The sequence below is a fragment of the Morchella importuna genome (assembly GCF_003444635.1).
Source record: "Morchella importuna strain M04M26 chromosome Unknown Morimp01GS026, whole genome shotgun sequence".
NCBI lineage: Eukaryota > Fungi > Ascomycota > Pezizomycetes > Pezizales > Morchellaceae > Morchella > Morchella importuna.
Window position 1 is genome coordinate 44,881 of NW_025763423.1, and position 27,737 is coordinate 72,617.

General features: G+C 46.8%; 6 protein-coding genes across 6 annotated transcripts; 3 read left to right on the top strand and 3 right to left on the bottom strand.

Moving 5' to 3' along the window:
• Positions 1-731: 731 nt before the first annotated feature.
• On the bottom strand, positions 732-1,634 carry LAJ45_07774 (uncharacterized protein; the record flags this gene model as incomplete). The annotated part of the gene is made up of 4 exons (XM_046117329.1): positions 732-863; positions 927-1,016; positions 1,087-1,444; positions 1,513-1,634. The coding sequence occupies 4 exons, from the start codon at positions 1,632-1,634 to the stop codon at positions 732-734; spliced, it is 702 nt and encodes a 233-aa protein (XP_045969314.1).
• A 6,443-nt stretch (positions 1,635-8,077) lies between these two features.
• On the top strand, positions 8,078-9,125 carry LAJ45_07775 (uncharacterized protein; the record flags this gene model as incomplete). Its single annotated transcript, XM_046117330.1, has 2 exons — positions 8,078-8,425; positions 8,484-9,125. 2 exons carry the CDS (start codon positions 8,078-8,080, stop codon positions 9,123-9,125), a joined length of 990 nt encoding a protein of 329 aa, XP_045969315.1.
• A 1,664-nt stretch (positions 9,126-10,789) lies between these two features.
• Positions 10,790-15,166, top strand: LAJ45_07776 (uncharacterized protein; the record flags this gene model as incomplete). The annotated part of the gene is made up of 16 exons (XM_046117331.1): positions 10,790-10,797; positions 11,059-11,369; positions 11,427-11,754; positions 11,815-11,926; positions 11,978-12,197; positions 12,251-12,544; positions 12,595-12,766; positions 12,818-13,267; positions 13,320-13,383; positions 13,437-13,713; positions 13,769-13,950; positions 14,003-14,257; positions 14,311-14,456; positions 14,511-14,558; positions 14,606-14,950; positions 15,010-15,166. 16 exons carry the CDS (start codon positions 10,790-10,792, stop codon positions 15,164-15,166), a joined length of 3,369 nt encoding a protein of 1,122 aa, XP_045969316.1.
• A 2,831-nt stretch (positions 15,167-17,997) lies between these two features.
• Positions 17,998-19,395, bottom strand: LAJ45_07777 (uncharacterized protein; the record flags this gene model as incomplete). Its single annotated transcript, XM_046117332.1, has 6 exons — positions 17,998-18,047; positions 18,128-18,421; positions 18,473-18,484; positions 18,738-19,073; positions 19,148-19,154; positions 19,378-19,395. The coding sequence occupies 6 exons, from the start codon at positions 19,393-19,395 to the stop codon at positions 17,998-18,000; spliced, it is 717 nt and encodes a 238-aa protein (XP_045969317.1).
• Positions 19,396-20,280: 885 nt separating this feature from the next.
• On the top strand, positions 20,281-20,934 carry LAJ45_07778 (uncharacterized protein; the record flags this gene model as incomplete). The annotated part of the gene is made up of 2 exons (XM_046117333.1): positions 20,281-20,791; positions 20,861-20,934. 2 exons carry the CDS (start codon positions 20,281-20,283, stop codon positions 20,932-20,934), a joined length of 585 nt encoding a protein of 194 aa, XP_045969318.1.
• A 4,537-nt stretch (positions 20,935-25,471) lies between these two features.
• Positions 25,472-26,656, bottom strand: LAJ45_07779 (uncharacterized protein; the record flags this gene model as incomplete). The annotated part of the gene is made up of 1 exon (XM_046117334.1): positions 25,472-26,656. One exon carries the CDS (start codon positions 26,654-26,656, stop codon positions 25,472-25,474), a length of 1,185 nt encoding a protein of 394 aa, XP_045969319.1.
• Positions 26,657-27,737: the final 1,081 nt, after the last annotated feature.

A 27,737-nucleotide genomic window follows, 5' to 3' on the forward strand; every position in this document is an offset into this window, starting at 1 on the left:
ACAATCAACCCAGTCAGGGTTAGGGGAACCGTAATTATTCAACTTCCCGTTTTGGTTAGCGTACCATTAGTACAATCGTCCATTACGCACTAGTCCATATTACGACCCCCATACCATACCTGCTCAGGTATTGATTGACCTTCACCGATGTGAAAGTCCGAACGAACTTATTTCATTTTCCAATGTTGTACAGTGGAGTCTCGATAATAGCATATGGTCGGGAACGTATTTTCGTGTGCCACTATCGGGGATATGCTTGTATCGGGAACAACTTTGCCCGTACCGACTCGTTTGGGATTGCCCAACTATATGCTACTATCGAGGATATGCTATTATCGAGGTTGCTACTATCGGGACAACACTGTATTTGTAAATCTTGCAGACATCGCCACCGCACACGTGTATTTATTTACCCTACGGTAGAATACTAAAAAGAAATCTCGCGCCAACTCAACCAAAACGCAGCAGAAAGAAAATACAGCAATCAACTCCAGCATAACACATCGCTTCCTAATACATCCCAATTTATTCCCCCCCAAGCCCTCAAAACCCCAAACCCCAACCAAAAAAAAAAACCGTACAGCCAACCGTACGGAAAGAAAAGAAGAAAAAAAAACTCAAATTATCCCATCGAAAAATTACGTCCATAGCGAACCAAAATTATCCAACACCCCGAACCAGCGGGTTGATCTCCAAACTGCCATCCTCCTCCATCATTTCTAATCCTTTCGCTACAACTTCACAGCGGCAGCCTGTTTCCCCCTTGTTGCGGAGGCCTGCGTCTTCTTCTTTGCGGCCTTCGATTCCTCGGGAGACAGCTTCACGCAGACGCGCAGCTCTTGCGACTTTGGGGGATGAAAGACCTGCAGCGCGCACAATGATTAGCGCCAAGCGCGCAAACTAAGGGGCACGCGGGAGGTACTCACCAGCCCATGGAACTTGACCGTCTTCTTGTCCGCCGACATGCTATACACCACGCGAAAGTTACCCGCATCCTGGCTCGCATCCTTCGATTTCTGCGCACCCAACAACATCAGTCCTACGCACGCTCAAAATTCCCCGCAACAATCCTTTGTCCAAACTCACCGGCGCCCATTTGCTCCCATCATGCAGAATCGGAAAATACTTCAACGTGAAGCCCGGGCTCAGCACTATATCGGGCAGCAGCGTCTTCCCCGCCGGATCGCGGTTCATAAAGTTTCCCGGATACTTTCTGAAGTTGCCCCTCCCGAGCCCGACCACCATCGCCATCGTCTTGCTGACCGCCGCGGCCGTGAAGAGGTGGTTGACGGGGTATATGCTATCCGGGTGGTATTCAGCCGGCGAGCCGACGGTGCCCAGGCCGCACCACCAGCTGTCGTCCGAGCGGACGTTGTACTTGTCGTATGTGGCGGCGACGGTGGGGTTGGAGGGGCGTGTGGGACGTTGGAGGTTGAGCGCGGATCTGTATGTGCTGTGTGTTAGTTCCCAGGGGGGGTGGGGGTGGGGGTGGGGGTAGTGCACGTTACTTGCCTTTTGAGGATGTGGTGGTTGTCAGGCCCGTGGTGGCCGGTCGAGGCTGCGGCCTGCGCAGGGCAGACGCACCACAGCTGCAGGGAGAACAGCACAATTAACAGATATGATAGCTGTATCATGATATTCGATGCGTGATGACTGTGATGTGTAGAGTGTTTTGAGTGTTGTTTAATTCTGTCTTGCTTTCAGGAACCGACCGAACGAGTGTGGTGATGATGATGGAGTGCAAGTTCTCCAGATCGCTGTGGTCGGGGAAGGGTTGATGTATATATACTAGCATTCGTGTGTTGACTCCGACTCACACACCGGCGGCGGTGCTGCAGCATCAAACTAGGCAACTGCCGAGACCGATGTTGACGACGACGACGACAACGACGACAACGCCTGCCAGCGCGTGTGTGCTGCAGGCTGAATCAGTCACAGAGCGATGAGGATGTTGAGGATCGGATGGGGAGGATGAGGATGGGGATGGGATGGGGATGAGGATGGGGATGATGCTGGTGCCTGATCTGTGGACAGGGCAGACAGGCACGGGGCAGTGAGTGCTAAGCGAGACAGTGGTGACAGCAACCCTAAGAAACAAGTTAATGCACACAAGTGGCAGAGTGTGTATGTTTATCCCAACCTCACCTCTGCCACAGGTCAACCCCGTCCACAGAGCAGAGACCCACCACTCTACTTGTAGTATACACGCACCACAAGATCTCCCTCTATTTCTTCATGCACCCCGACCGAGGGGCTATATATACACTCCCCATACGTACAGGCCCAAGCACTCGGTGAGTAAAGTATCGCTTGTGGCGTAGCTAGGAACTGCACCCCTGCGGGAATCTCCCGAAGCGCGTACTCTATGTAGATGATGCTGCACTCTTGATTGGCCCTTCCACACGCTCGATCTCGCCGGTGAAGACGACGTCGCTTATCGCATAACTGACGTGCGTGAAATAAATTAACGGGAAGTCATGCACATTATTTATTATACAGCGACAGCCAGCGACGTTGATTTATCTCGACATGATTACTTGGATGCCCCCATACGCCGCGACCTGGGAACGACACATCATCGGCGGACTGTAGCTAGCGCTTTTGGACCACGGTAACCAGGAAATTAAGATTACTACTCAAGTTACAATTATGCGTATGTAGAGGAGCGCGGGCTCGGTACGGTTTATGTGTACATCCTCTCTTTCTGTTTAAAGAGATTTTTTTATTTCACCACATTTACACGCATATATCTATTGCTAACGTGCCACGGTGTTGGTTTCATGGGCGTTTCCAAGTCATGATTAGTTGACTGCGATATGAGTACGGTTCTTATCAACGGCGATATATGCCAACCGCCCAATTGAAGCATACAACATTACCAGGTGGCGCGGCGGCGGCCGCCGCCCTACTACAATATCTTCCCCAGTCTTCGCACGTTGCCCATATACCTATACGTTACTAAGTACTTACCATCCACAGTTACATAGTGATGCAGTGCTATATCCAATCAGCTGAACACCGGCAGGCGGGTAGTCATGCACCTGTCCGTCCCGTCCGTAATCGCCATAGCTCTCCGCCGCCCCAAAAGATCTGTGGAGAGAAAAAGTAAAAATACAGTACAGCACAGTACAGAGCCGTCCAATCAACGTACGTATGTGGTGCTTCCTGTACTCTTCGAGATTGTTTGTCCCCCCCCCCCTCTCACCTCGCCTCGAATCTTTTATTGGTGTTCTGTTTCTTTGGCGGTGTTTGTGCAGTGCAATATACGCCAGGTGTGTATGTAGTCCCAAACATTCATATCGGCTTAATTTCTACCAGCGTTAATACGGTGTGGAGACGTGTCGACACCTCATCTCCAGATCTAGGACGATATGGCTGAAACAACCGTCAAACAATGCAGCACCCGTATCAACTACGATTTTATATTTTAGTACCCGCTTCTATTATCTACTTCTAAGAAGGATTATAGTGTCGCCCAGGCATAAGGCATCCTAGCCCCCAAGGTGCACCACAGTTGAATCATGAATTATCACTCGACAATATTAATCTCCCCGGCTACATGAATATTTAATTCTCCGCGCCCAATCTGGCCCAGTCAGCCCTCTCTCTCGGCCTAAACCCCTGTGCGCTTTAAATACGGTGTACTCGAGCTTGATATGACGTTTCTTCGCATAGATATCCTGATCACCGACCAACGTCACCGGGAGCAACCAACCACCTAGATAGAGACCAGAAAGCACTATATCAGAAAGATAATCTCAGCCGGTCCTTTTAGCACTGGTGCGGCAGAATTACAAAGCTAGATCCAAACCGATGGCAGGTTCAAAACATCTCCAAATAAGGTACATAGGGGTATCGAGCGACGTAGAGTAATCGGGGCGGCTGCGTAGGTAAATCAACCCACCTCTTGATCTTCAGCAACCGGTCACATCGGCACACGTACTACACTTGCTGTTATGGATCTGGTTGCTTGCCTGCCTGATCTATCTGCGCGCGTTGCCAAGACCCCAGATTAATATATTGCTCATGGATTATCACTAGCACAATCGAGCGAGTGATATGCTGTGACTGGAATTGTCATTACATACGGGGATAATACTGCTTTACAATTCATGCACAGTATAACATGCACTTTACGTGCTTAGGGACCACATCAACCGGAAAATATAAAGACAAATCCCCGGGTTACTTAAAACTGAAAGGTATATGGTTGTCTTTACCTATATAGGCATATAGTAAACTCGAGCCATACTCTAGAGCTCGAACGCCTTGGGTTCTTTTCCCCAGGACCCGAGCCTGCTCGAGATCTGTACCCAATACTATGCATGACGGACCCCCACGAACGCCTATTATTAGAAACCTGAATTAGTGGCTTGGCACTAGGGTTAGGTTATGGAACATGCCGAATCACGGTGTGGCGCAGGTGGCTAAAGAGTAATGCGTGACAGTATCAGGATACATAAGGAACACGGTGCGCAAGATTTAGTTTTTTAATTTTCTATCTCGTTCTGTCTCTTAGATCTTCTTCTCTTGGTGTCGTTCGGGGGTTTAGATCTCTTGTGGGAGCCTGAGTCTTAGTGGTTATGGGCATGCATATACGCAGGATTACATTTTCCCTGAATGCCAAAATCGCTATCAGACGTGGAGTTCAATATTAGGTGCGCGGTCCCGAGATATATCGATAAGAAACAAATCTAGATAAGAACTCGCTCAGGCCCGGTAAACATTTCGAGTGATGGACCATGATCCAAATTAGATCAAAACTCAATGTCAACGAGCTTGTTCCCCTCAAAGATTAGCACCATATGACTGTAGCCTCTACCAGTCCTACCTACCACTTTAGCCGAGGCCTCACAATACCCAGCCCAAGCCTTGGCAACCACGAAACAACCTTCAGGAATCCACGTCGGGAGAAACACTCTCATAAGTCACCTTGTTTCGCATGTCCGTCACAACATATATATCTAGAGAGAGATGAGATAATCCCTCATCCTCAACTCCTCTCTACTCTTTAATATCTCCGTCCCTAGCCGAATTGTTAGTTTTCCACCTTTTAGGAATTTCAAAATTCGCCCCGGCTATTCCCTGGTTAAGGGTTTTAACAGGCTACTTCGAGGAGTAAATGACTTAAACATTCAGTCTCGCCCAAACCTCTCACGCCCTCAAGTGGCAAAGTATATGGACCATGGGCCAAAGTGTCTCAAACTTCAAATATGAGACTCCGGAACGCTAACTCCAAAAAAGCACCCCCGAGAGGGAAGAACAAATCATATTTCAAAGTTTGGCGCCAATTACCAGTGACGCAAGTGATGAAGATATAGTAGAAGCATGAACGCAGCATAAATTTGTCTTTCCAAAAATCAAAATATATACCCCACCATTAGAAAACCGAGTGATATCCCATGACCCACATACTCTTTTCGTTAACAGATCGACAGCTAGCAACATAAATCGCAGAGCTTGAGGTTTCTATAATGAAATGACCAAGTAATTTGTGTTATTTAAGAGCAGTAAAAGAAGGGAACCGCAATTGTAGACTGATTTAGAGTCCTTCTAGTGTGTAAAAATCTTGGATTAACACCGTGTCTTATTCGCTCCTCAAATTGTACTACAAACCAAGTGACTTGGGACATACGAGCGCTTTCTCTAATTTAGTATCTGTTTCTAGTGTGCGGCATGAGTTGACTACAATCGAGTACAAAAATCGAGTATTTGATTTGATTAGACTCGATTAGGGGCGACATTTCGAATCATAATCATGATTAGTCTTTTGCAATAAATCGATTAAATCATATAAGTCCAAAGAGACAGTCAAACCATGAAATATGACCGGCAAATAATCATTTCCCCTCTCATAAACCTGACGAAGGTCAATTTTGGTAAGAAATTCTGCCGTAAAGGCCGAAGATATAATCCTGTAATCAATCAGAATAATCGAATAGGTATGAGTTTATACCATCAATCATGAGTATGATTTGATGGGTCTGGGAGGGTGAGTTGACTCGATTAGAGGCGAAAACCTAATCGATTGTAATCATGCCTCACACTATCTGTTTCTCTCATACCAGACATTGTATCTTTAATAATAGGAACTAGAGCTAGGGCGCTCTGACTCGCTGGTGATTTTGTGTCATACACAGCGAGGACATATGGGTCAGTCAATAATCCTCTCATACTTCTATATTTGCAGCATAGAATGCGTGCTTTTTGGTCCACGAACTGTGTCCAAGGACATGCATTTCGGAGCTTGACCTTCGGGCTCGACACGGTTGATGGGCCGCAATCCATATGACATACATATGTACTCTGGAGAGCATATATGTATATGGGGATGGCTCTCCACTTAAACCTTCTAAGAATGCGGATTTTGTGATTCTGATTGGTACCCGAGACGTTCAGAATATGAAGCACGTCCCAGAGATAGGTGAACAGTGTAGAGAGACAACTCCACACGATATCTGCGTGGCCTCGAAAAATTACCTCGAAACATTACCAATATTGCTGTGCTAATATCCTGAATATATACATCCACCTGGACAAGGTGTGACTAAACTAGTGCGGTCGCATGCTCCACAACGTCTCGTTAGGTTACTAGACACTAAGAAGCTATGCGCCCTAGTCTTTTAGACGAATAGACGTCCTGCCCGCTGGAGCTATTACATCTCCATACTAACACCAGATGTCACACATCAAGTCTGTCCTATTTGTTAGGTTTTAGGCTGTGTAGGATAAGAAAATGTCGTCAAGTCTGGGTAAATATTTTCCTTCAGGTATTTTGTGTTTCGGTTTGTGAACATCCAGTTATTTTATACAGTGACAGGTGTTGTACCTACAATTCCAGAGAGACATTTTTCTAGCATTCGACTCGAAAAATAACAAAACAAAAGGTCGTTCTCCAACGTTTAGTAGGAGGAACAGCCGATAGATGCTATTTGATGGTTCCGTTGCGGGGAATTGAACCCCGATCTAGTCGGTGAGAGCGACTGATGCTAACCATTACACCACAACGGATGATTTTATGTACTAAATCTTCATCTCGCCTGCGTCGTAAATTGCGGGATGCGGCTCTGAGTCTAGCTGGACGCGGCAAGAGATGGACAATAGATATACTTTACACCCCGTTCCCATCAAGCCCAAACAAAAATAGTGCTATATAAAAGAAGTTAATACATGTACAAGTACCTCCATACATGTATGTAGCGCGCCATGCACAGTACGGCGTACGCGTCCTGCCAAATACAGGAAACATTCGACTTGAGCATTAACGGTAGGACTCATATAACTAACTGTTTTAAACGACCCAGCCATTCAGTCTCTATATGACTGTCACTTTTATATAGTAAACGACTTAGTCACCTATCTTATGCTCCTAGAATCGCGCTCACCCTGCAGGCCACCAATATATCCACAGGCAGGTTGATATCCAAACTATTAGCTTTCAATTGACTCATCCAAGCGGCCCATCCGTCTCCCGTACGAATTTCTGAGAAATTCTTCAGAGGCACTGCAGGGACATCAGAACTGGCCAGTAGGTTGTTTGGGGTAATCCAGGGTACTAAGCACGTACTATGTACATGCACATAAATGTACCTGTATATATGCTGTGACGGATGTAAGTCCATTAGTACATATTTTCTGCTCTAATCCTGCGATAGGCATGGCTATCCTGAGCCCCTTACCAGCATACCCACAAATATACATGGTGTGCATGTGTATAATATAATCCAAGTCTTTATTATGAGGTCTAAAGGAAGCGGTAACAATTATATGGGCAGGGTGTGGATATATAACATCCGTATTTCCTTTGGTGGGGGCCGGAATGAACAACTTGGCAGGATATGACAGTGTGATGTAGTCAATTCGAGTACGGGTGTTAATTCATGTATTGTTTCGTCTTTGGATATTGGGTTGTGAGAAGGGATGAAACCTGGCTCGGGTGTCGCTGTGGACACTAGCTGATCCTTTGTTGCGTGATATTCAGGCATCCCACAGCGGATTTGAATGCACACGTACACCAAAAGAAAATGAATGCCTAAATCCTCATATTCCAACTGAGCCTCTCGCCATCAACACCAAAATGTCAGAATCACAGTCCTTCTACAAAATCTCTCCCATCCCCAGTTCCGGCCTGGGCGTAGTGGCTACAAAGACATTCTCGCGTGGCGATCTAATAATATCGGAATTCCCACTATTCATCATAGATGGAGCTACAGTTGACGGCATCGGTGGCACGGAGGCTACGATTGACAAAGACGTAGCGCAGCTCTCTAGCAAGAATCAGCAAGCCATTTCGTCACTTCATAACTGCTTCGTTGGAAAGCTTCCACCACTCCTGGGCATATTCAAAACGAACAGTCTTCAGTTGGGCGCTGATAGTGTAGCGGCAGGATTATTTCTGGTGTGCTCAAGATTTAATCACAGTTGTGTTAGCCAGCCTCTGCAATCCCCAGTAATATTTCAGTGTTAACAATCATTGCTTAAAGATCCCGAACGCAATGTACTCCTGGAACCCCACAATCTCTCAAGGATGCGTTTATGCAATAGATGAGATTTCTCCCGAAGCGGAAATAACAATCAATTATCTCAGTCAAAACGATCGCAAATCCACCCGTGAAGACCGCCAACGAACTCTCCTCATGAACTTCGATTTTGAGTGCCTCTGTGCCCTCTGTGCGAACGATCTGCACGAGATTCGAGCCAGCGACCACCGCCGCCGTAATATCCGTTCCATGGAAGAGATTATCGAATCCGATTTATACATACGGTCTAATCCAGAGAAAGCTCTGGGGTTTTGCCAGAGGATACTTAATCTATGGGAGGAGGAGGGGGTAAATGATATTACTCTCTATACAACGTATTATGAAGCCTTGAGGATTTGTGTCATTCATGGGGATTATCCAAGAGCTAAAGCCTTCGCAAAGTTGGCGTTAAGAGTTAAAGAGGAGTGCGAAGGGCCAGATGATATATCAGAGAGATTGGACCATATTAAGGGGTTAGTGAAGGATCCACAGAGTCATACTTTAGCGGGAACTTCGAATAAGTGGTCGTCGAAGCCGAAAAAAGGTGGGGGTATACAGTTTGGAAGTGAGGAGTTTGAGGAGTGGTTGTGGTATCGAGCAGAATAATCTTTGTAGTGTATTATATGAAATATGGGCCTAGAAGACTGGTCTGTAAAAGTTTCTTGTGTCAATGAGTCTTTCCAGAACAGACTCTTTATGCACGGCAAAGATTAGGATAAATGTTCAAACACTACAATTGATAAATTGAGTGATAAATATATTCCCACAGGAATCATTACCTTAACCGCGCTCTCCATTCGCACTTTATCATTTCCTTCATAAAACATCACTCGAGACCTGAAGCATTATGAATATTTTTCGCTTACTTGGTTATTAGGTCAGTAAGTGTCCGTCGTGACGTCGGTAAGAAGGGATCATAAAGCTTACACGCATATTATGTAAATAATGCTTGAATGCGAGCCATTGGGGGCGTAACCGTGTTTTCTGCTCAAATACTTGGTGGATGACTAGAGTAAACATCCTACGGTTCCAACCTCATTCCGTCTATTCGAATAGACGCTCGTGGTGAGCACTCAGTGCGGCGCTCAGTTTGTCTTTAGTTACTTAGCATTGAGCTTATAATCCTGAGCCGATCAGTTCCATTTGGGGTAATCTCCTATTCTCCTATCTCCTATAATATAAAAAGTCAGGACGAATATAATTTCACAATTAAATGACGGGTACTGATTGGCCAAAAATTTGCTGGAGAAAGGAAAGGAAGGAAACATGCAAATCCTATTTCGCTACGTCCTAGTTCGCTGAAGTGACACGGCTGTTAGCCTGACGAAAGAATGAATAGAGGTAGTGGACCCTTATAAAGGAAGGAAGGCTGGAAGCTATTATACCGTCTTCCAACAGGCAAACGCTCACGCTCAGCACAATCTCTACCGAAGTGACGGACAGTTTTTTAGCAGGGACAGCTATGTGTAAATGCAGGGAAGGAACGTAAGCTTTGGTTATAAATTCACAATCGAAGTATCGTTTCACACCCAAATCCTTTCACAACCAAATCTGTATATATTTCAATATTCACCAATTTAAAGTTATTGATAAGCTCCATCTATTATTGATTTCACATTAGAGTGCTCGAGGCATTCTTCAGTAAATATTTCTCAAGTGAGTAAGCATCCAAGGCCAAAACTGCATACATTGCGATTCCTCTGATGATGGGCGGTCGATTGCACGCATATATCAGCGATTGAGTGGATAAGGGGAGCGGATCCGCTTACCTGGAATGTATATTCTGAGACTTATTCTGTTTCGTTGAACAGCCCTTGCGTTCTGCTCGGGCAGTTATGCGTAGCACAAGATTGCGGGGAAAGCGATGTACAGGTCTTTCATCCGATTGATCATCTCGTCGCCTCCTCCAAGCTTACACCGTTCCGTCCCTGCATGCAGTTGGGTAAAGTATGTGGGGAAGTGGGGTAAAACGCACAATAATATTTCTACATTTGCTACCACACATAGTTAGAGTATAAATCACGTGCAAAGCTCCACTAGCTTAAATAGCTCATGAACTGCCACTGTTACCTCAGTCACAAGTTTCGGGACTCACCTAGCTAGCATCATCCCCATCTCAGGTCTCGTCCTCTAACTCTGCTTCATCTCCATCCATCTCACCAAAGCTCCAAATCTCATTAATCGCTTGGCTCTAGCACGACTTGCGAGGTTTGAGAGCAATTGGTAAAGCTACAGGCGACTCCTAGCACGATACTTGAACAATCTTCGATATGGACGGGTTTGTTACCACTTCCTTAAACTCTGTTCTCTTATAATTATCCATCCCCTAACCCAGCTTTCCCCACCTTTTCAGCGATGCTACCCCTGCACATAAGCTTGGCACTCGGAGCTCTTGCCTCACACAACTTCCCCTCCTCCCTTGATATCATGTGTTCCAAATATATGCCCACACCATCAATTGCCTGCAGTATACATAGCCAGCCTTCCCCCACTCACCCCTAGCCTGGCATCGTTTCACTAACACTCACCTTTGGTGAAGCTGCGGTCATTCTCACCAACCGACGAACCCCCTTCAAAGCATCCTCTCTGTAGCATCAGCAGCAATGGGAGGTGGTCAGGTTCTACCCGAGTCTTCCGGCTATCCTAAACTTAACTTCGAGCCCAAAGGCCAGCAAATTCGTTCAATCTATCAGGACAGAATTAAGCAGTTCACTGCACATGGCCAGTATGAGAGCCAGAACCTCCGCTCAATGTGGAACTTTGATACCGAGTCCTCTGAGGATTATGTGAAGCTTGAGAGCTACTCGGTTCCCGATCTTGCGAGGCCTCTTTTTAAAGAAGCTATCAAAGGTTTTATTCCTTGAATCTGTCGCGTGTAATAAGAGGCTCACACAAAGCAATCTTTAGCTACTTTCAAACCCACCTGTAAGGGGAAAAGCTTTGGCCCATCTTGGTCCACACATTGGTTCAAGATCAAGATCAAAATTCCCTCCAGACTCTACAAATACGATCGTCTTGAATTTCACTGGGATTCCAATTGTGAAGGACTACTCTACACCGAAGACGGAGAGCCCGTCCAAGGTCTCACCGGGGGCGGTGAACGTGTCTCTTGGTTACTTTCCGAATCCTGGAGAGACGAGAAGGAACACCTATTTTATGTCGAGATTGGGTGCAATGGAATGTTCGGAAATCCGATGGGAGGAGATACGATCCAGCCGCCTGATATGAACCGCTAGTATAACTTCCGAGAATATCCTAACTGTATGGAATTCTTACTAATCATACGACCCCGCAGCTTCCAATTAACAAAAGCCGATATTGTAGCGCCTAACGTAGAGGCTCAGGCACTTTATATTGATTACTGGATCCTTGGGGACGCAGGCCGTGAATTTTCTGGAGAATCTTGGGTTCGCTCCCCGGTTTATCTTGGGTTCAAGCACATCTAATAGATCTTGTAGGAATCGCATACAGCAACTCAAATTGCGAACGAAATCGTGAATACATTCGTTCCGGGCTGTCAGGACTCTATCACAAAGTGTCGTAAGATTGCTGCACGATATATCGGAGACAAGGTCGATTCGGCAAAGGTTTACGATACCGACACCGATCCGTTGGTCTTTGCTACAGGGCATTGCCATATCGATACTTGCTGGCTCTGGCCTTTTGATGAAACGAAACGTACGGATGAATCTTCGATTATCATATTAGCACTAACCTGGTGGGGGAGACAGGTAAGGTAGCTCGTTCGTGGGCTTCACAATGCAACTTGATGGACGAGTATCCCGAGCACCGCTTCACATGCTCTTCGGCTCAGCAGTATAAATGGCTTGAGATGTACTATCCAAAGCTTTTTGCGAGGGTTCGTGACAACGTCAAAAAGGGAAAATTTCAATACATTGGTGGAAGCTGGGTAGAGCATGATACGAATTTACCTGGAGGAGAGAGCTTGGTAAGGCAGTTCATCCTGGGGCAACGCTATTTCCAAAGCAGATTTGGGGAGAGATGCACCACATTTTGGCTACCTGGTAAGGCGGATCTCTACAGCATGTGCGTACAAAAGCTTATCAGAGACCAGATACGTTCGGTTATAGTTCACAGCTACCTCAGCTATGTAGACTGGCGGGAATGACGAGATTCATGACCCAGAAATTATCATGGAACAATATCAACAAGTTTCCACACACCACATTTAACTGGATTGCCCTCGATGGATCTCAAGTTCTATGCCATATGCCTCCCAGTGAAACGTAAGAATGTCCCTTCGATTTAAATTGACTAGGGTTAACAGCAGGTCATAGATACACTGCACAAGCACATTTCGGGGATGTCAAACGCTCCATCACACAGCACAAATCTATGGACAATGATGCAACATCACTTCTTGTCTTTGGTCATGGTGATGGCGGTGGTGGCCCCACAGCCGAGCATATAGAAAAGCTCCGCCGTTGTCGTGGAATCAGCGACACAGTTGGCTTGCTGCCCCGCGTAAAGATGGGTGACTCTGTCGATGATTTCTTTTCCCGTCTGGAGAAGAAGGGCTCTAAGAACTTTGCTACCTGGTACGGGGAGCTCTATTTCGAACTTCACAGAGGAACCTATACAACTCAAAGTAACAATAAAAAGAACAACAGACGTTCAGAGATATTAATGAGGAGTTTGGAGATGCTAGCTACTTATGCAAGCTTAAAGTCAGGGGATTACAAGTATCCCAAGAAGCATATCGACGACCTATGGGAGATCATCTGCCTGTAAGCTTTTTACCTAGATATTCTGGTGGTATTTCGTTAACAAAACCTTTAGGTGCCAATTCCATGACTGTCTACCAGGATCTTGCATCGAGATGTGCTATCGGGATTCTGACAAGGTATCCACCCGTTATATTTCTTGATTTTCTACAATTCTAACATTCTAGAAAAGCTCTATGCCGAAGTTTTTGAGAGAGGGCACAAGCTTCTTGAAGAAGCGGCAGAGGCATTGGGAGTCAAGAGTGCGGGGGGACCTGATACTGAGCTCGTTGGAATTAATACTCTGCAATGGCCTCGGACAGAGCTTGTCAAGTTACCTAAGGAAGCCCTGAAATATGCTAGCCAGGCATGTGCGGGTGGGACCGAGGGTGGTTATGCCTTCTTGACTTCGACTGACTCAAGCTTGGCTACTGTTCAAAATATCGATGCTGCGTCTCCTACGGTTTCAGGTAAGGACCTCAGATTGATATACATTGTGATTTGGAATTAATATTAAGCGTCTAGTTGCCGAAATCTCCAAGGATGTGTTTGTGCTTGAGAATGATTGTCTCAAGGTGAAAATTGAAGGAGGCGCCATCACGAGTCTGATCGACCGTGCCAGTGGACGTGAAATTGTCGCTGAAGGCAAGAAAGCTAACCAACTTGTTATCATGGATGATAAACCACTTTACTGGCAGGCGTGGGATGTAAGAATTGACTATATATGCCTGAGCCTGAATCTGCGCTCACATATTGTAGGTCGAAGTTTACCACCTCGAGACCCGCCAAGTACTTCCCCCGGGCCACGTTAAAGTCCTTGAGACCGGGCCGTTAAAGGCGAGTGTTCTTGTCGAGACCAAGATCAGTAAACACAGCTGGATTAAGACAACGATAAGTCTTCAAGCTGCTGTCGGCGGAGCAGGAACTTACGTTGAGTTTGACAACGAAATTGAGTGGCAAGAGGACAAGAAGTTCCTGAAGGTCGAATTCCCAGTTGATGTACACAATACCGAGGTAAGCTATAAACCTCCAATTTACCCCGCTGCAAAACATACTAAGGTTTACAGGCTTCATATGAAACTCAATATGGAATTGTGAGACGGCCAACACATTATAACACAACGTGGGATATGGCAAAGTTCGAAGTTTGCTGCCACAAATGGGCCGATTTATCTGAACATGGCTTTGGTGTTTCTATTCTCAACGACTGCAAGTATGTAATCCCAAGTGTGACCAAACATGAGAACCAGGCTGACAAACGCATCAGATACGGCTTTGCAACCGTCGGTAATGTGATGAGATTGAGCTTAATCAGGTAAGTGGCCCGAACTCGCCTGCGGGAACTGCCCTAACATTGAACAGAGCACCCAAGGCACCAGATGCACACGCCGACATGGGCCGCCACACATTCCGCTACGCTATTCTCCCCCATCAGGGTGTTGTTGGTGAGACAACGGTCCGTACAGCAGCCGAATTCAATAACCCCATATGCCCAGGTCATATGGCTTCCTCCCATGCTGTAGCCGCGCAGAAGTCGCTAGGTACCCTGAGCCTATCCGGCTCACCAGCTATCATACTAGACCATATTAAGCGCGGCGAGGATGACGAAGACATTTCCACCGGTGGTTTGCCAACAAGGAAGGGAAAGAGTGTCATTCTCCGATTCTATGATAGCTTGGGCGGAAGAGCCAGCACTCGTATCACCACGTATGCACAACCTCATCCTACAATTGATTGCGCCGTACTAATCATCCCCAAACCCTTAGTGAATTGCCGGTAAAATGCGCATACAAGACAAATCTTCTTGAAGACGACCTGGAGGAGGTAGAGATCGAGCATAATGAGGAAGGCGGTAAAAAGGTGTCGAGTATCAATATTTCTCTGAGACCTTTTGAAGTTGCAACCTATCGTCTACAATTTTAAGGAAGGGGGAAGGTTTGCTCGGTTTGATTACAAGTTATTTCCCATGGCCTTGAAGGTCACATGTCATGTTTGTACTGAGTATGTATAAGTTACATATATATCTTGCTTAGCCAACGGAAGGTTATGAATTGAAATGAGCCTTATTGCATGGTTTAACTCACACGAAAGCCCATTGCCGCATGTTCCCAAGAATATGCCTCTTCATCATCTGCCGTCTCACAAGCACAAGCCTTAGCTGTGTGTACAAAATCACTCGAATTGCACAGAGTCATGTCCCACTCGTATGGGCAAGTATGTGTGTGTGTCCTAAAAACCATAGGCCATAATCACATGTCAGGTACCAAGTACGTATTCAAATGGGTACTCTGGGTACATATACGTACCTGCACTTCTGCCATACCAATCGCCCCCTCCCCAAAGCCTCAAGAGTCAACCCACCACCACCTCAAGCCCAAGTCACCAACCCATGCTCACCCACACCTACCCACACCCATCCACCCACCCCCATAGAAACCCCTCACTCCAAAAAGCAAAGCAATCTCTTTTGCTTTTGGCCTTCATTTTCTGCCCTCATGCACAGCAGCGGAAAGCTTAATGGCGCAACAAGCACCACCCCCATCTCAAACGTGTAGATAGCGTGGCCGACATCTCTCGGACGTGCCAGGGTTAGGGTTTGGTTCGACTCATGAGACAGGTGGTTGGAATAAACATTGCGGGGGCAAGCAGGGGTTTGAGTGGACGGGGGAGCGAGAAACATTTTTGTCGGGTGTGCTTGTAGCGTTGCAGGAGTTCAATTGGGATGGGGTTGAAACTGTACGGGGATGTAGTGTCGGAGAAGGTAAGGCATCCGAAAGGGGGGGGGGGGCGGGGTGAGAGAGTATTTGCGGAGAGGGGGTAATTATTGGGTAATTTGGTAAGCCTTGGGGAAGATTTTTGGGTACGGCGAACATTGTTGGTGGGATGCTGGGTTTGGTTGGTTGATTGGTATTCCTTTACTCTGGTATGATCAGGATCATGGGGCGCGGGCGTGGCTATGATTACTCGTAGATCTAGGGTATATAGATAATCGATTATGATCATGATCATGATTATGAATGTAGATGAATAGATAATCGGTTATCATCTTGCTTACTCTACACTTCCAAATGTAGATCCCTCTAGCTAGATCAATGATATCGATAACCACAAATCTTGTCACTGAGGCGGGATCAGTTACATTCCCTGATATACTCTACCATCACCCGCGCCATAACCCCCTTGTCAACTTACATCATAGCTTACGCCCAGCCTCGCCGTTCATGCATTTCTATCATTTCCCATCATCACCATCCCACCTATCTACTCCAACGTCCCCCCGGAAGAAATGGCTATTCTCCGCCCCCTAAAAAAAAACAGGGCCTCAGTAAAATACTGGAGTATATTACAGAATCGACTTCGGCAGAAACAATGACGAAACAATCGCCCCACAGCATCACAAATGCGCCTGACAGTGCACCGGGGGGGGCAGCGCAGCGCGCGCGCGGGGTAAAAAGGAAACCTATCTACTTGCGGCCCATGGCCAGTGGGAATCTCGGGCAGTGATTATTAATGTCAAAAACAGGACTGCAGAACAGACGGGTTGGAGGAAATTCCGAGTAGAGTATATGGATTTGTTATATAGTTCTGCACATAATGTAATGTGCATGCGTGCGAGGAGCAGCAGGGGTGCCAGTTCCTTTCTCCTAGATCTAACGGGGGGAATGGCCACTGCACTGGTTGGTGCCCTAGTGCGCTGCCCGGTTTGAACTTTTCTGGTCAATATCAACTCAATGTCAAGGTTTTCAGATGCAGGCCGGACCACCCACCCTACAACAACGACTATCAACGATTCTAGAAACATCTAAACCCGCCAAATCTAGACAGAAAACAAGAATACTCTCTCTTCTCCTCCCCTGGGAGCGATTCCGGTTTGCCTCGAGTGAGACCACATGTCGGGCCACAGAACGGTGGGTTTAAAAATACATCCCTCTGCATTGGGTATTTGTTTCATGTCTGTATGTGCTGGGATACATGATCATGTAGAGTACATGATGGTGGACGATAGACGAACTCTTTGTGCAGATCGATCCAGTCTGGCTTGGAGGGGTGAGGTCAATGCTCACTTTTGGTTCCCAACGTCCCGAATAAACCTAACCCTAACCCAGGCCATAAGTTGTTACTATTGTGGACATCCACCACATCACTCCTCCAGACAGCGCGAATACCACCACCTCCGTTTCACACCTACACAACCACCCCCCACTTTGTACCTACCATCCATCCGGCAGTTCGAACCCACGCCCAAAGAGAAGTACCGCCTTTCCTGCCACTCCCGAGGTATCGAGTATCAGCCTCACCGCACCTCCACCGGCGGTGGAACACGTAGTCAGTGCCCTGCCTGGGAAAGGCTTGGCTACCATTCTTTTTTTCTTGCTCTTTCCTTCCTTTTTCATTACTTGTGTTCTACATAGATCGGGGACTAGCTAGGGGAGAAGGGAGATTCAGAGTATCAAGTAGTCTTGGAAGGGAAAGTGAAGGGGGAAGGGGGTGTCTTTGGTTCTGGCTGGTATGTATGTATGTCGTGAAGATTCTGCCTTCACCAGCTAGCTACCCTACAGTAGGTATTTGAGTAGGCCTGTGACATGACGCGCACCCCTAACTTCAAGTAGGGATGAAGATGGGGGGTGGTGATGGTAGAGTAGTGATGATGGGGGTGGTGCGTGCGGAGAGCTTAATTCCCATTCACCATTGCATCGGTGAAGAACCCTGCCCGCTACTCTGCTCTAGCTCGGTAGCTAGAGAAGGTACATGCTCTAGTTCGGCAGGCCGGAGATGTCGATGTGGTTTTTAAAGGGAAGAAGAACTGCAGAGTAAGCAGCGGATGGACTGCATTCGGGAGGCTGCCGATAGTAGATACATAGAAAAGGTGCTCTACATACATACATACTGCACTATCATGAATTTTCTTGTGGGAAGTGAAGTGGTCGTGACCCGTGTCACCAATAGATAGAGCGACCAATAGGAAGGCGAGGAGCGATAGGGCGTGTGCCAAGAGGTGGACGTAAATAGTTAGCGGGGTAGAGTTTGTTTGTAGGTTTGGAAGGATTGAGTTGGAAGTCAGAGGACTGATATCGATGGAGAGGGAAAACAGGTCTTCTTGATACGCGTAGCGCCTGTGATAGTTTTGGGGAACTCTATTCGGGGGTTTGAGGAGGCGAGCTATTGTATGCAATGGTACTATTTGGTGTTAGGTAGGGCGATCATGAGTATTGTAGATCAGCAACTGACTCTGCTTCTCGGCTTAATTTTTCTCTTCTCGCCTCCAGCCGAAATATCTCTATCCCATTAAGCAGCGGACGCTCGTTCTTCTATTGAGGTATATGGGGCCGCTATTTAATGGACGGATCTGGTGGTGATTATATTATTATGTGTATTTACTTTTCTGGCTATCTGTCTACTTATCTGTTTGTCTCGATTGATCCCGATATGGCATGACCTAGGGCCCCGGGGGGGGGGGGGGGGTAGCGCCTGAAACATGTTCAAGCAGCTTAACCAATCTTCAACGACATGAGATCCCTAAGCGACGTTTCGTTTGCAATCACGACCTGGTTTGCGTTGACGAAAGCGTTCGTTGTCAGCATGTATGGAGGGATGTGTGGATGGATTGGGGGGAGGTATGGACGCTGTGGACGCTGTGGACGCTGCCCAGGACGCAGGCGTGGGCGTGAAGGTTTCGCCGATTGATGTCCGGGATAGGTGGGATCGGAATTCTGGGTGCTGTAGGTGGGATGTCGCATCATCTCTTTCGCTGATTCCCGGAATAACTTTGAGCCCCATTGACTACCATAGCTAGCTAGAGACTCCGAGAGTAGAGCACAATGACTGAGGACTAGAGCAGAGAAGGATAGGGTGATTGTTTAGCAGCACCGTTCCTTCTGGGGGGGGTGTAGAGTATGTACCTACATACGTCCTATTCAGCTCCGTTCCCCATTGTTCAATGGCCTAGCAAGAGCATTGTAATCGTTGTCGTTGTCGTTGTCGTTGTTGTTGGTGGGGCGGAGGAGAGAATCAAAAAGTGAAAGACTGACTTTGTTACATACAGCACACACCTGCAGCCTCCTCGTTCCTCCCTTCCTTCTCCTTCTCCTCCTCCGTCCAGCGGTCAGTTTCACTCACACGGATGGGAGACGTACTTCTTGAATGAACCACATGGAGATTTTTTTCCCCATGTGCGCGCGCACGAAAATCAATTGCTGTAGTTGAAATCTAGAGGGAATTAGTTGATTGTGATTGGTCGGATGCAATTGGTTGGGTTGCACTCAGCTGGGAAGGAATACTCAGAATGGTAGTAGTGGTAGGGATAGTTACATGTAGTAGGGGTACAGTACTCTACCGTAGTAGATCAGTAGAGAAGGGTAGAGTAGGTACAATGCTTGCTCTAATTTCTCTAACTACATGTCCTTTCCCCTACTCTAGTCAGGGCAGGACAGGCAGGTGTCAAACCAATCCAACCAACTGGGCCAATCAGAGAGTCCGTTACAGATGTAGGCAAGCGGTACTCTATCTACTCTGCCAAAGAGGTGAGAAGACAGATGAGTTATGATGTGCCGTGCTGGCAGGCCATGTAGTACTCATGTACTCTTGTAGGCAGAGTATGTCCACCCTACAACCTCACCTACCACTACCACCACCACCACCACCCACCCACAACCATCACCCCCCCCTTCCCTTCTGATGCTACAATCGGTCCTGGCCTTTGCTTTTTTTCTGCCCTTTTTTGCGCAGTACCGGTTGGGGTGACGTGTGTCCAATCCGGATATGGTGCTGAAGTTTGTGGTCTTATATAAGCACTGGACGCCCTCCATCCACCCCCCGCCCCTCCTTCCTGCTCTCACTCCCCTCCACCCATTATTGGAATTATTACTCATATCGAATTGTTATATTTGTGACCTAGGTTTCTACAAAATTCTTACCTACCTACTACCCTACATATATCTCACCTACAACATCCTCATCATTTCACTTCTACTGCTAGATATTCTCTGCAGCAAATATACATCATTCATACTCAATATAAAGTCTAGACGCTAGTTAGAATGCGCAGCTCAACACCTTCATCATCATCATCATCATATTACAAACCCCACGACTTTTACACAACATTCAACAGCATTCGATCGTCATCCACACCTTCTCTGCGCCCCAGCTTACGGCGTCGAAAACCATACAGTGCACCCCCACACCCCCGGCGCGATTCCTTCGCAAGCAAGCGCTCCTACACCACTCACACTCTCTCCTCCTCTACATCTACCCGCTCTAAAACGTCCTCCCTCCGCTCCCTCTTCTCCTCCTCCTCCTGCTCCACAACAAGTTCCTCTCGCCGCAAGAAGATCATCTCAAAGATGAAGCAACCCTTCGAGACCTCAAAGACCCACAAGTGGCGTGGAACAATGACATTGCAGCGACACAAGAAACCTTCTACGCTGGATTTTCGGTGCATTGGCGAGGAGGAGGCCGAGGGCTCCAGCTGGATGGAGACATTCTCAGAGTTTGCGACCACCCCCGTGGAGAGCGTTTACGGGGAGACGTACGCTGTGAGTTTTGACGGTATGCGCAGCCCAAGTCTTCCCCGGTTTGGTTGTGTGGGGTGTGTACTGATGGGGTGTGCGTGAGTAGAGGCGCCAAAGATTCGATGGGAGCAGCCGAGGATTCATGATGATTGGGATAATTGGTTTGCGGGTATCTGCTAGATACTCGACAATTCTACAAACCTTCACGACTTCTACCAGAATACTTTTTCTTTTTTATTGTTTATTGTTATTCTATATGTTTTGTGTTTTTTGTTTTTATTTGCTTTGTAAACCGGAGTTACACATACGCACCACCATGGCAGTCAGGATCTCGTTTGTTCGAACTGGTTAGGATACGTTACACGATTAGTTTTTTTATTTACTTTTCTTCCTAGCATGCATTATTTTTTCCAGTTCTTTTTTATTTTATTTTACGCAACCGGGGGCTAGCGGCGTTTATTGTTTTTTTTGGTCTTTATTTTACTCTGCACACGGGTTAATGATTGTCCTTTTTTTTTATTATTATTGTTTTACGAGTATGGAAGATCGATAGTAGTGGTAATTGCATTTTTTCTTGTTTTTGTTTCTTTCTCTCTTTTCTCTTTGTATTACTACTTGAAGGGCAGGGTCTGCTTTGTATTATTATTTTTTTCACGTCTGTTTTTTTTTTTCTCTCTCTCAACTTTCTGGTTCTTGTTCGGTCTCGGGCTTTTTGGCGAAATTGATGATCGAGATGGCCTGTTATGATATCTTAATACGTTATGTTATAACTACGCCTCCAAGCCTCCACGATCTGACATTCCTTTTTTTCCCACTGCCCTTACTAGTATTGTACCTCGCTACCGGCCACTAGTACAAATGTGCCCATCTACAATACATCATTCGCGGGGTACCCAGCCCGCCATCGACAGTAGAGTACATAAGTAGTATCTCCATCTCCCATGGAGATGTCAACACCGGTAACGACCGCTGTGCAACTTGCGCAAAGAAAGAAAAAAAAAGGGGGGGGAGGTCATGTCAAATCATGTCATGCTGGGCAGGTAGAGCTTTTTTCTTTTCTGGTTATGTATAGTAACCCAAATCTCCTTTTGCTGCTTGTTGCTTTTGAGAGCCGGCTTGGGGCTGGTCTTTGAGTACATAATCTACCTCCTCTGGGTACTTTGATCAATTGAGGACCTGGGCTGTAATCATGTACTACATGATCGGGGGATGAGGGGGCTAGAGCGGTATTATTACTGTCTACCGTTATGTATCCACCATAGGCTAGGAGAGAATTCTAGTATGTACTATCAATAGATCTCGAGAATCTAGAGTGTGCCGACTCCCATAGCATTAACATTAAGCTGCACTAGAAATATTGCATATTGGCAGGCTTTTAAACAGTAGTCATAAATTCTCCGCTCTCCCCGCAATTGCGCTCATTCAACCATGACTAAACTAGAGCAAAGGCGCGTGAGAGCAGCATCCCGCATCATCGGGATTCTCGCCCTTGAAATCCGGGCTGCGTTGCGCCATGCAGGTCTTAATGGCCGAGATATACATACCGTTACACAGGCCGCCGCCCAAGTAGGTAAAAGCGGTGGTTGTGGTAGAGGAGCCATATCGAATGAGAAGCTTCAAGAAATGGCGGGTATGCTTTGATAGCGGGATTGAGGAGGATGAGGAGTAGGATGGGGGGTGGAGGAGATGGGTGGTTGCATTCGCATGCATAGCACGCGGGAAACATCCTCATGGCATCAACACAGGCTAGGGAATGAAATGTGGTATACGTTATCATTTCACCTGCCCTACGGCCCTACATACCTAGTAGTAGCTATGGAACCACAACCTTCACTCCACACTCCCCCTCCATCCCTCTGTACTCACGCACACACGCCGGTGCTTCCTGGTTCAAGAACAAAGTCTAATACCACAACCAGAGGATTTACACTTTTTCCACCATCCACCTCCCCCTTCTACAGCTGGCTGTTGTGCTTGGTCCGGCGCCGGCCCGTGTGCGTGCCACGGAAAGGGTAAAAAAAAATTGAGAGCGAAAAAAAAATGTTTCAGACGATTGTTATGTTTTTTTTTCCTGCCCTCCTTTTTTTTTCTTTATAACATTTATGTTAAATGTACGTATGTATGTATGTGTATCTATCTACCTATTAGGAAGAAATCAAGGAAAGGAAAGGGAGGACTCTCGCCTGAGGGCGCGTGCGGTTACCCGTGCGGTGAGGGAGGATTTTCACGATTGCTGATCGCCCGGAAAGTGGTGTTTGGTTTATGAGTGTTATATCTCCTTAATTCCTCCTTTCTTTTTGCTCTGCAGGGCGTGAGGAGGGGGAAGATGAAGGGAGAGGGGGAGAGGGAGAGGGGGAGGGTGAATGACCAGTACATTATGTGTATTTGCATATGTACGTACTTGGGGTAACCTGGGTACCGTGTAGTGTATACTCGCGACCAGCAACAAGAACCCGAATATGCAGCTGCAAGTCTTTGGTGTATTTTTGACTTCTACTCCAATGGAAATTGCAGATTAGGACGTGCATTTTCGGGTTCTTGTTGCTGGTCGCGAGTACGTATGTATATGTATGTATACATACTAGGACTCACAATTTTACCGTATTGAACGCCATGTCATGCAGAGGGACGTAGGGCTACATCTTCCCTCTTCTCCCCTCTCTCTGTGATTTCGTCCCTGAGACACCACCTATCAACACGCTGCCAATTGCTCGCAAGAGAAAGAAAAGGGAAAAACATCAGCCGATGTTGAAACGCTATTTCCGAGAGACGTGCACAGCGAACCTCCACTGTTGTGTACGGGAAAAGATTTTTTTCCTTCTATCCCCTCTTCTTTTTCAGAATTTCAATTGAATCATACGATAAGATTGCAACCCTTTTTCTTTTCTTTTCTTTTCTTTTCTTTTCTTTTCTTGTTCTTGTTCTTGTTCTTGTTCTTGTTGCTCAACGCACGTTAGTTAGTTAGTTTAGGGGGGAGGGGGGGTCCGGAGATATGTATGTAGCGGTTTTTTTCTTTTCTTTTTGCTAACAGTTTAGCGATCAATGATCGGTTGATCACTTTTAATTCCTTTTTTTTTTGCCTCGAGCTCTGGCCTGCCTGTCCTTGGCGTCCCTCCATCCCACTCCATCCCACTCACGCTCCGGTTGCGATAAAACTTCCAGCGTTATAATATGCTTTAATATATTCATACTGTATCCCCTATGCATCTCCTACTCGGTTAACCATCTCCGCCCATCGCACCCAGAACCAGCATCTCTTCTAGCTCGGTAAATATAAATGCAATGGGATAACTAACCAAGTATACCTCCTCGATCACATCTGATCATTCGGATGACAGGCCGAGCGAGCCAGACCACCATCTCAACACCTCCCACTCCCAGTCCCACTCCTACTCCCACTCCCACTCCCACTCCCACTCCATGCATCACGGGAAGGAAGGAAACGAGCAGTTCACCCGGGCCGGTACAGGTCCGATCTCAGTACGTTGGTTGGTTTGGTCGCGCGCGGGCCGACATACGTATGCACAGCACTATATTCTTTCGCAGGCAGCCTTCCCTTCCCCAGGGAGATGGATGGAATAGGAATCTGTGATCCGGGGATGGAGTGATTGGTACATACACACACCCCACCACACAAATATGGGGACTGTACTGTGGACGGCGAATACAATTGATTGATTGCCTTACAACCGGGGATTGTTTGGTGTATGTATAGTGGACGCCAGATATTGATTGTATGTTAGATTGGTATATACGTTGGTGGAGAAGATGATCCCATGGTGTTTGTATATGGGGGTCGGGGTTGGGGGGTGGGCAGTCATTAATTGTGCGTACCTGCTGAAGGGAGGATCTCGGGCAATTGGTTTCCTTTAATTGTCGCCGAAACACCCTCTTCATGTGTTGATACTAATTCAGAACCCCCTCCAATATCAAGCAATTTATCAATTATAGATAAAGATATCAGTTAACGCACTAGTAAGCTCTCGATCTCGGCCTTACGGAGATAATATTTGATGTAAACATTCACATTCACATTCCTCTGATTAGATTGGAGGATGACTCCTCCGTTGTTTCTTAATTTAGTACAGTGGTACATGTTAGCATCACGAGATTCTCTCAGAGAAATATGTCCCTACATAAGCCCCGTGCCCAGCATAGCACAGCCCACACGTGCCCTTTTCCCTCCCAGTGTGCCCATAATCCAACAAAGTCTCAATACAAGTATTGTCATGTGATCAGGAACTCCTCAAGCTTTGAAATCACGGATTTTAGTTTTGTGAGCTCTACGAGCTAACTTTATTCCGAGACCGCATCTCGTGGCGTTGCATCTTGTTTGGGCTGGCATTACAAGCACCCTCCCGGCCAATGATCGGGCCGTCTGGTTTTCGCTTGTCCAAAATAACCCTAACCCTCGAGTGCTCATTTTTAAGTTATTACAATAGCTATCGCAGGCTCTAATAGCGAATAACTCTAATAACTCTAACAGTTCTAGTTGCAATATGAAAAGCATGGAACGCATTAGATCAACCGTGGGTTAACATAATCGTAAACAAACCTGAATTAATCACCAACTAATCGTACCTGCAGTGACTTGACGCACGCGCAGCTATCCCCAGTATTTTTGACAGCCAGAAGATGAATGTCTATTGTTGAAAAGAACAAATAGCCTAATTATATAGGGAACACAACGCAATTGAAAAACAGAAAAAAGAGCTTCTCAAGCGCTTCCCAGAGCAGCTGGCTCTTTAGCCTCCGAAATACATTCCTCATCACGAGATACATCTGAGCTTAAGTTGTCACTTGAGCTTTGTGTGGTTACATTCAAGCCTCCCTCCCCTAAAGCCTCAGACGGTTCCGTAGTATTGATCTCAGAGCTTCCCGAGGATGGCTCCCTTTCGGTAGTGGCAATATCCCCGGCTGCCTCCCCTGGCCTTGCAGTCGTAGACTGATCAGTAAGGCTTGGGCTCCCCCCTCCGTCTAAAGCACTGTTTGAGCCCATAGATAAGGTCTGTTTTGTAAGGGTATGATTACCAGAAGGTGACCCACCGTCTTCTAAGACTCTGGTTGGCCCGTCTTCTGCAGAGGACCCCCTATCGGCCTCTCCATCCTCTTCGATGTGCCTGGTCTTGCTATCAGGTCTAGCAGTCGACGTCGGGTCACGTGTGATACTCGCTCGCCCAGTTCCGGATATCAGAGCCCTAGCTAACTCAGCCTGAGCTTGGTTAAAATAGGGCGAACGGTGTGTTCTATCCGAATCCACCCAGCTCCCCTTAGAAAGTGTGCCTTCATTACTTGACCCTGGGGTCGTTGCTGGCGATGTATGCTCTTTGGGAGGGTTCGCCACATCATTTTCAAGCCTGGTGATCCCGGCCCTGGTCTCCCCGCTTCCTTCTGCCGCCCCAGATGCCTTTGGTTGCTCGACGTAGTGAGTAGACTTTGCTACCCCGTCATCTTCCACCGCGGCCGGTCCGCTAGATCCCTCCCCATCTTCTCCATCAAGACCTCCCCTCTGCTGCCTGTAATGCTTCTTTCTACGAGCCTTGGCTCTAAGATCCTTTCCTCGATAGTACCCCGGCGCTCCGTCAGTAGGATTGCCGTTATATTCCCATGGGCTCTCACCAGAAAGCTCCGGTGGGCTCGGGCCGACGTTTTCTACTGGGCTCCCGGGGGCTGCCGTGGTTTCGGGGGCTGCTGAATTCCCACTAGGCTGCCCTGCTGGGTTCGGGGCAGGCTGCCCTGTTGGATTTCCGACAGGTTGCCATGCTGGATTTCCGATAGGTTGCCATGCTGGGTTCCAGATAGGCGGCCCCGGCGTTGGGACCTGGAGCTCGAGCTCCTCGAAGATCACCGGAAAGACATCCTCAAACCTCCGCCGCCGACGTATTGAGATACAGCTTCCCATATGTATATTTTTTCGGCTAAGTAAAAAAAGATTTCTGAATATAGCATAACAGTCGAAGGGTAAGAAGGAGGAAGGGAGGAGCAATAGACGACGCAAGGCGGTTAATAAAGCACATTTTACGCCAGTAACAATGTACGTGTCGTTGTCTACTCATCGTTGTGGCCCCTGGCCTGGATGACAGCTCTTGGGCTTCACTTTCGCCAGCTTGGAAAAGATTCAGTGCTGGCATTATAGCCACTGGGTTGAGGACAGCAAGTGATTTATCAATCAATCAATAATGCTAGCTGGTATTGCTTTCCCGAGTGATAACCTATGAACAGGCAGCATATTTATAATATACGCTCCTCTAATCCGACACTGGAACACAGGGGATATTCACAGTTTATTTTAATATTATTTCTCTGATATATATATGCACATCCCGAGTTAGTTTTACAACTCAAGAATACATATTGTTTGTGTTGAATTCTATATGTAAACCTCGACGGGTGTTCGAAACCTACGGAGGTTGAAGTTTACTACTTTACCAGCTTTTGTAACACCACTCAAGTATGTATTCCACTTTCATCTGCATATTTCTTCAAACCTGGATTGCGTACACGAACGAATTATCTGTTGCTCGAGTGATTCGAGTGATAATACATGATGTATGGCTTCTCCATTTACAGAGCACAAGGAAGGAGGTATATATCTATGAACTGAAAACATTCTACTCTACTTTGTTAAGATAGTCGAGAAAGGTTCTGCATGGAGTAGATACACAAGGTTACCAAGATCTAAGAAATTAAGACCCGGGCAAACAAAATCGGTCAAGGTTTTCTCACAACCCGTCTACCAAACCATAGCTTTTATACCCCGTATCCCCCCGTATCCCCGTATCCCAGAGCCTCATATCATCCTAGAGAACGGAAAGAAGAAAAAAATACCAAACCGCCCCCGTTGCTAACGACCTCTATTACCCAGAAAGTGCGGTCGCAAAGAAACGAGACAGAACACAAAGACCGACCGAAAAAACCAATCCCAAGAAAGAAACGACAGGTAAAAACAGCAAAACAAAATGAAAGAACTGAAAGAAAACGAT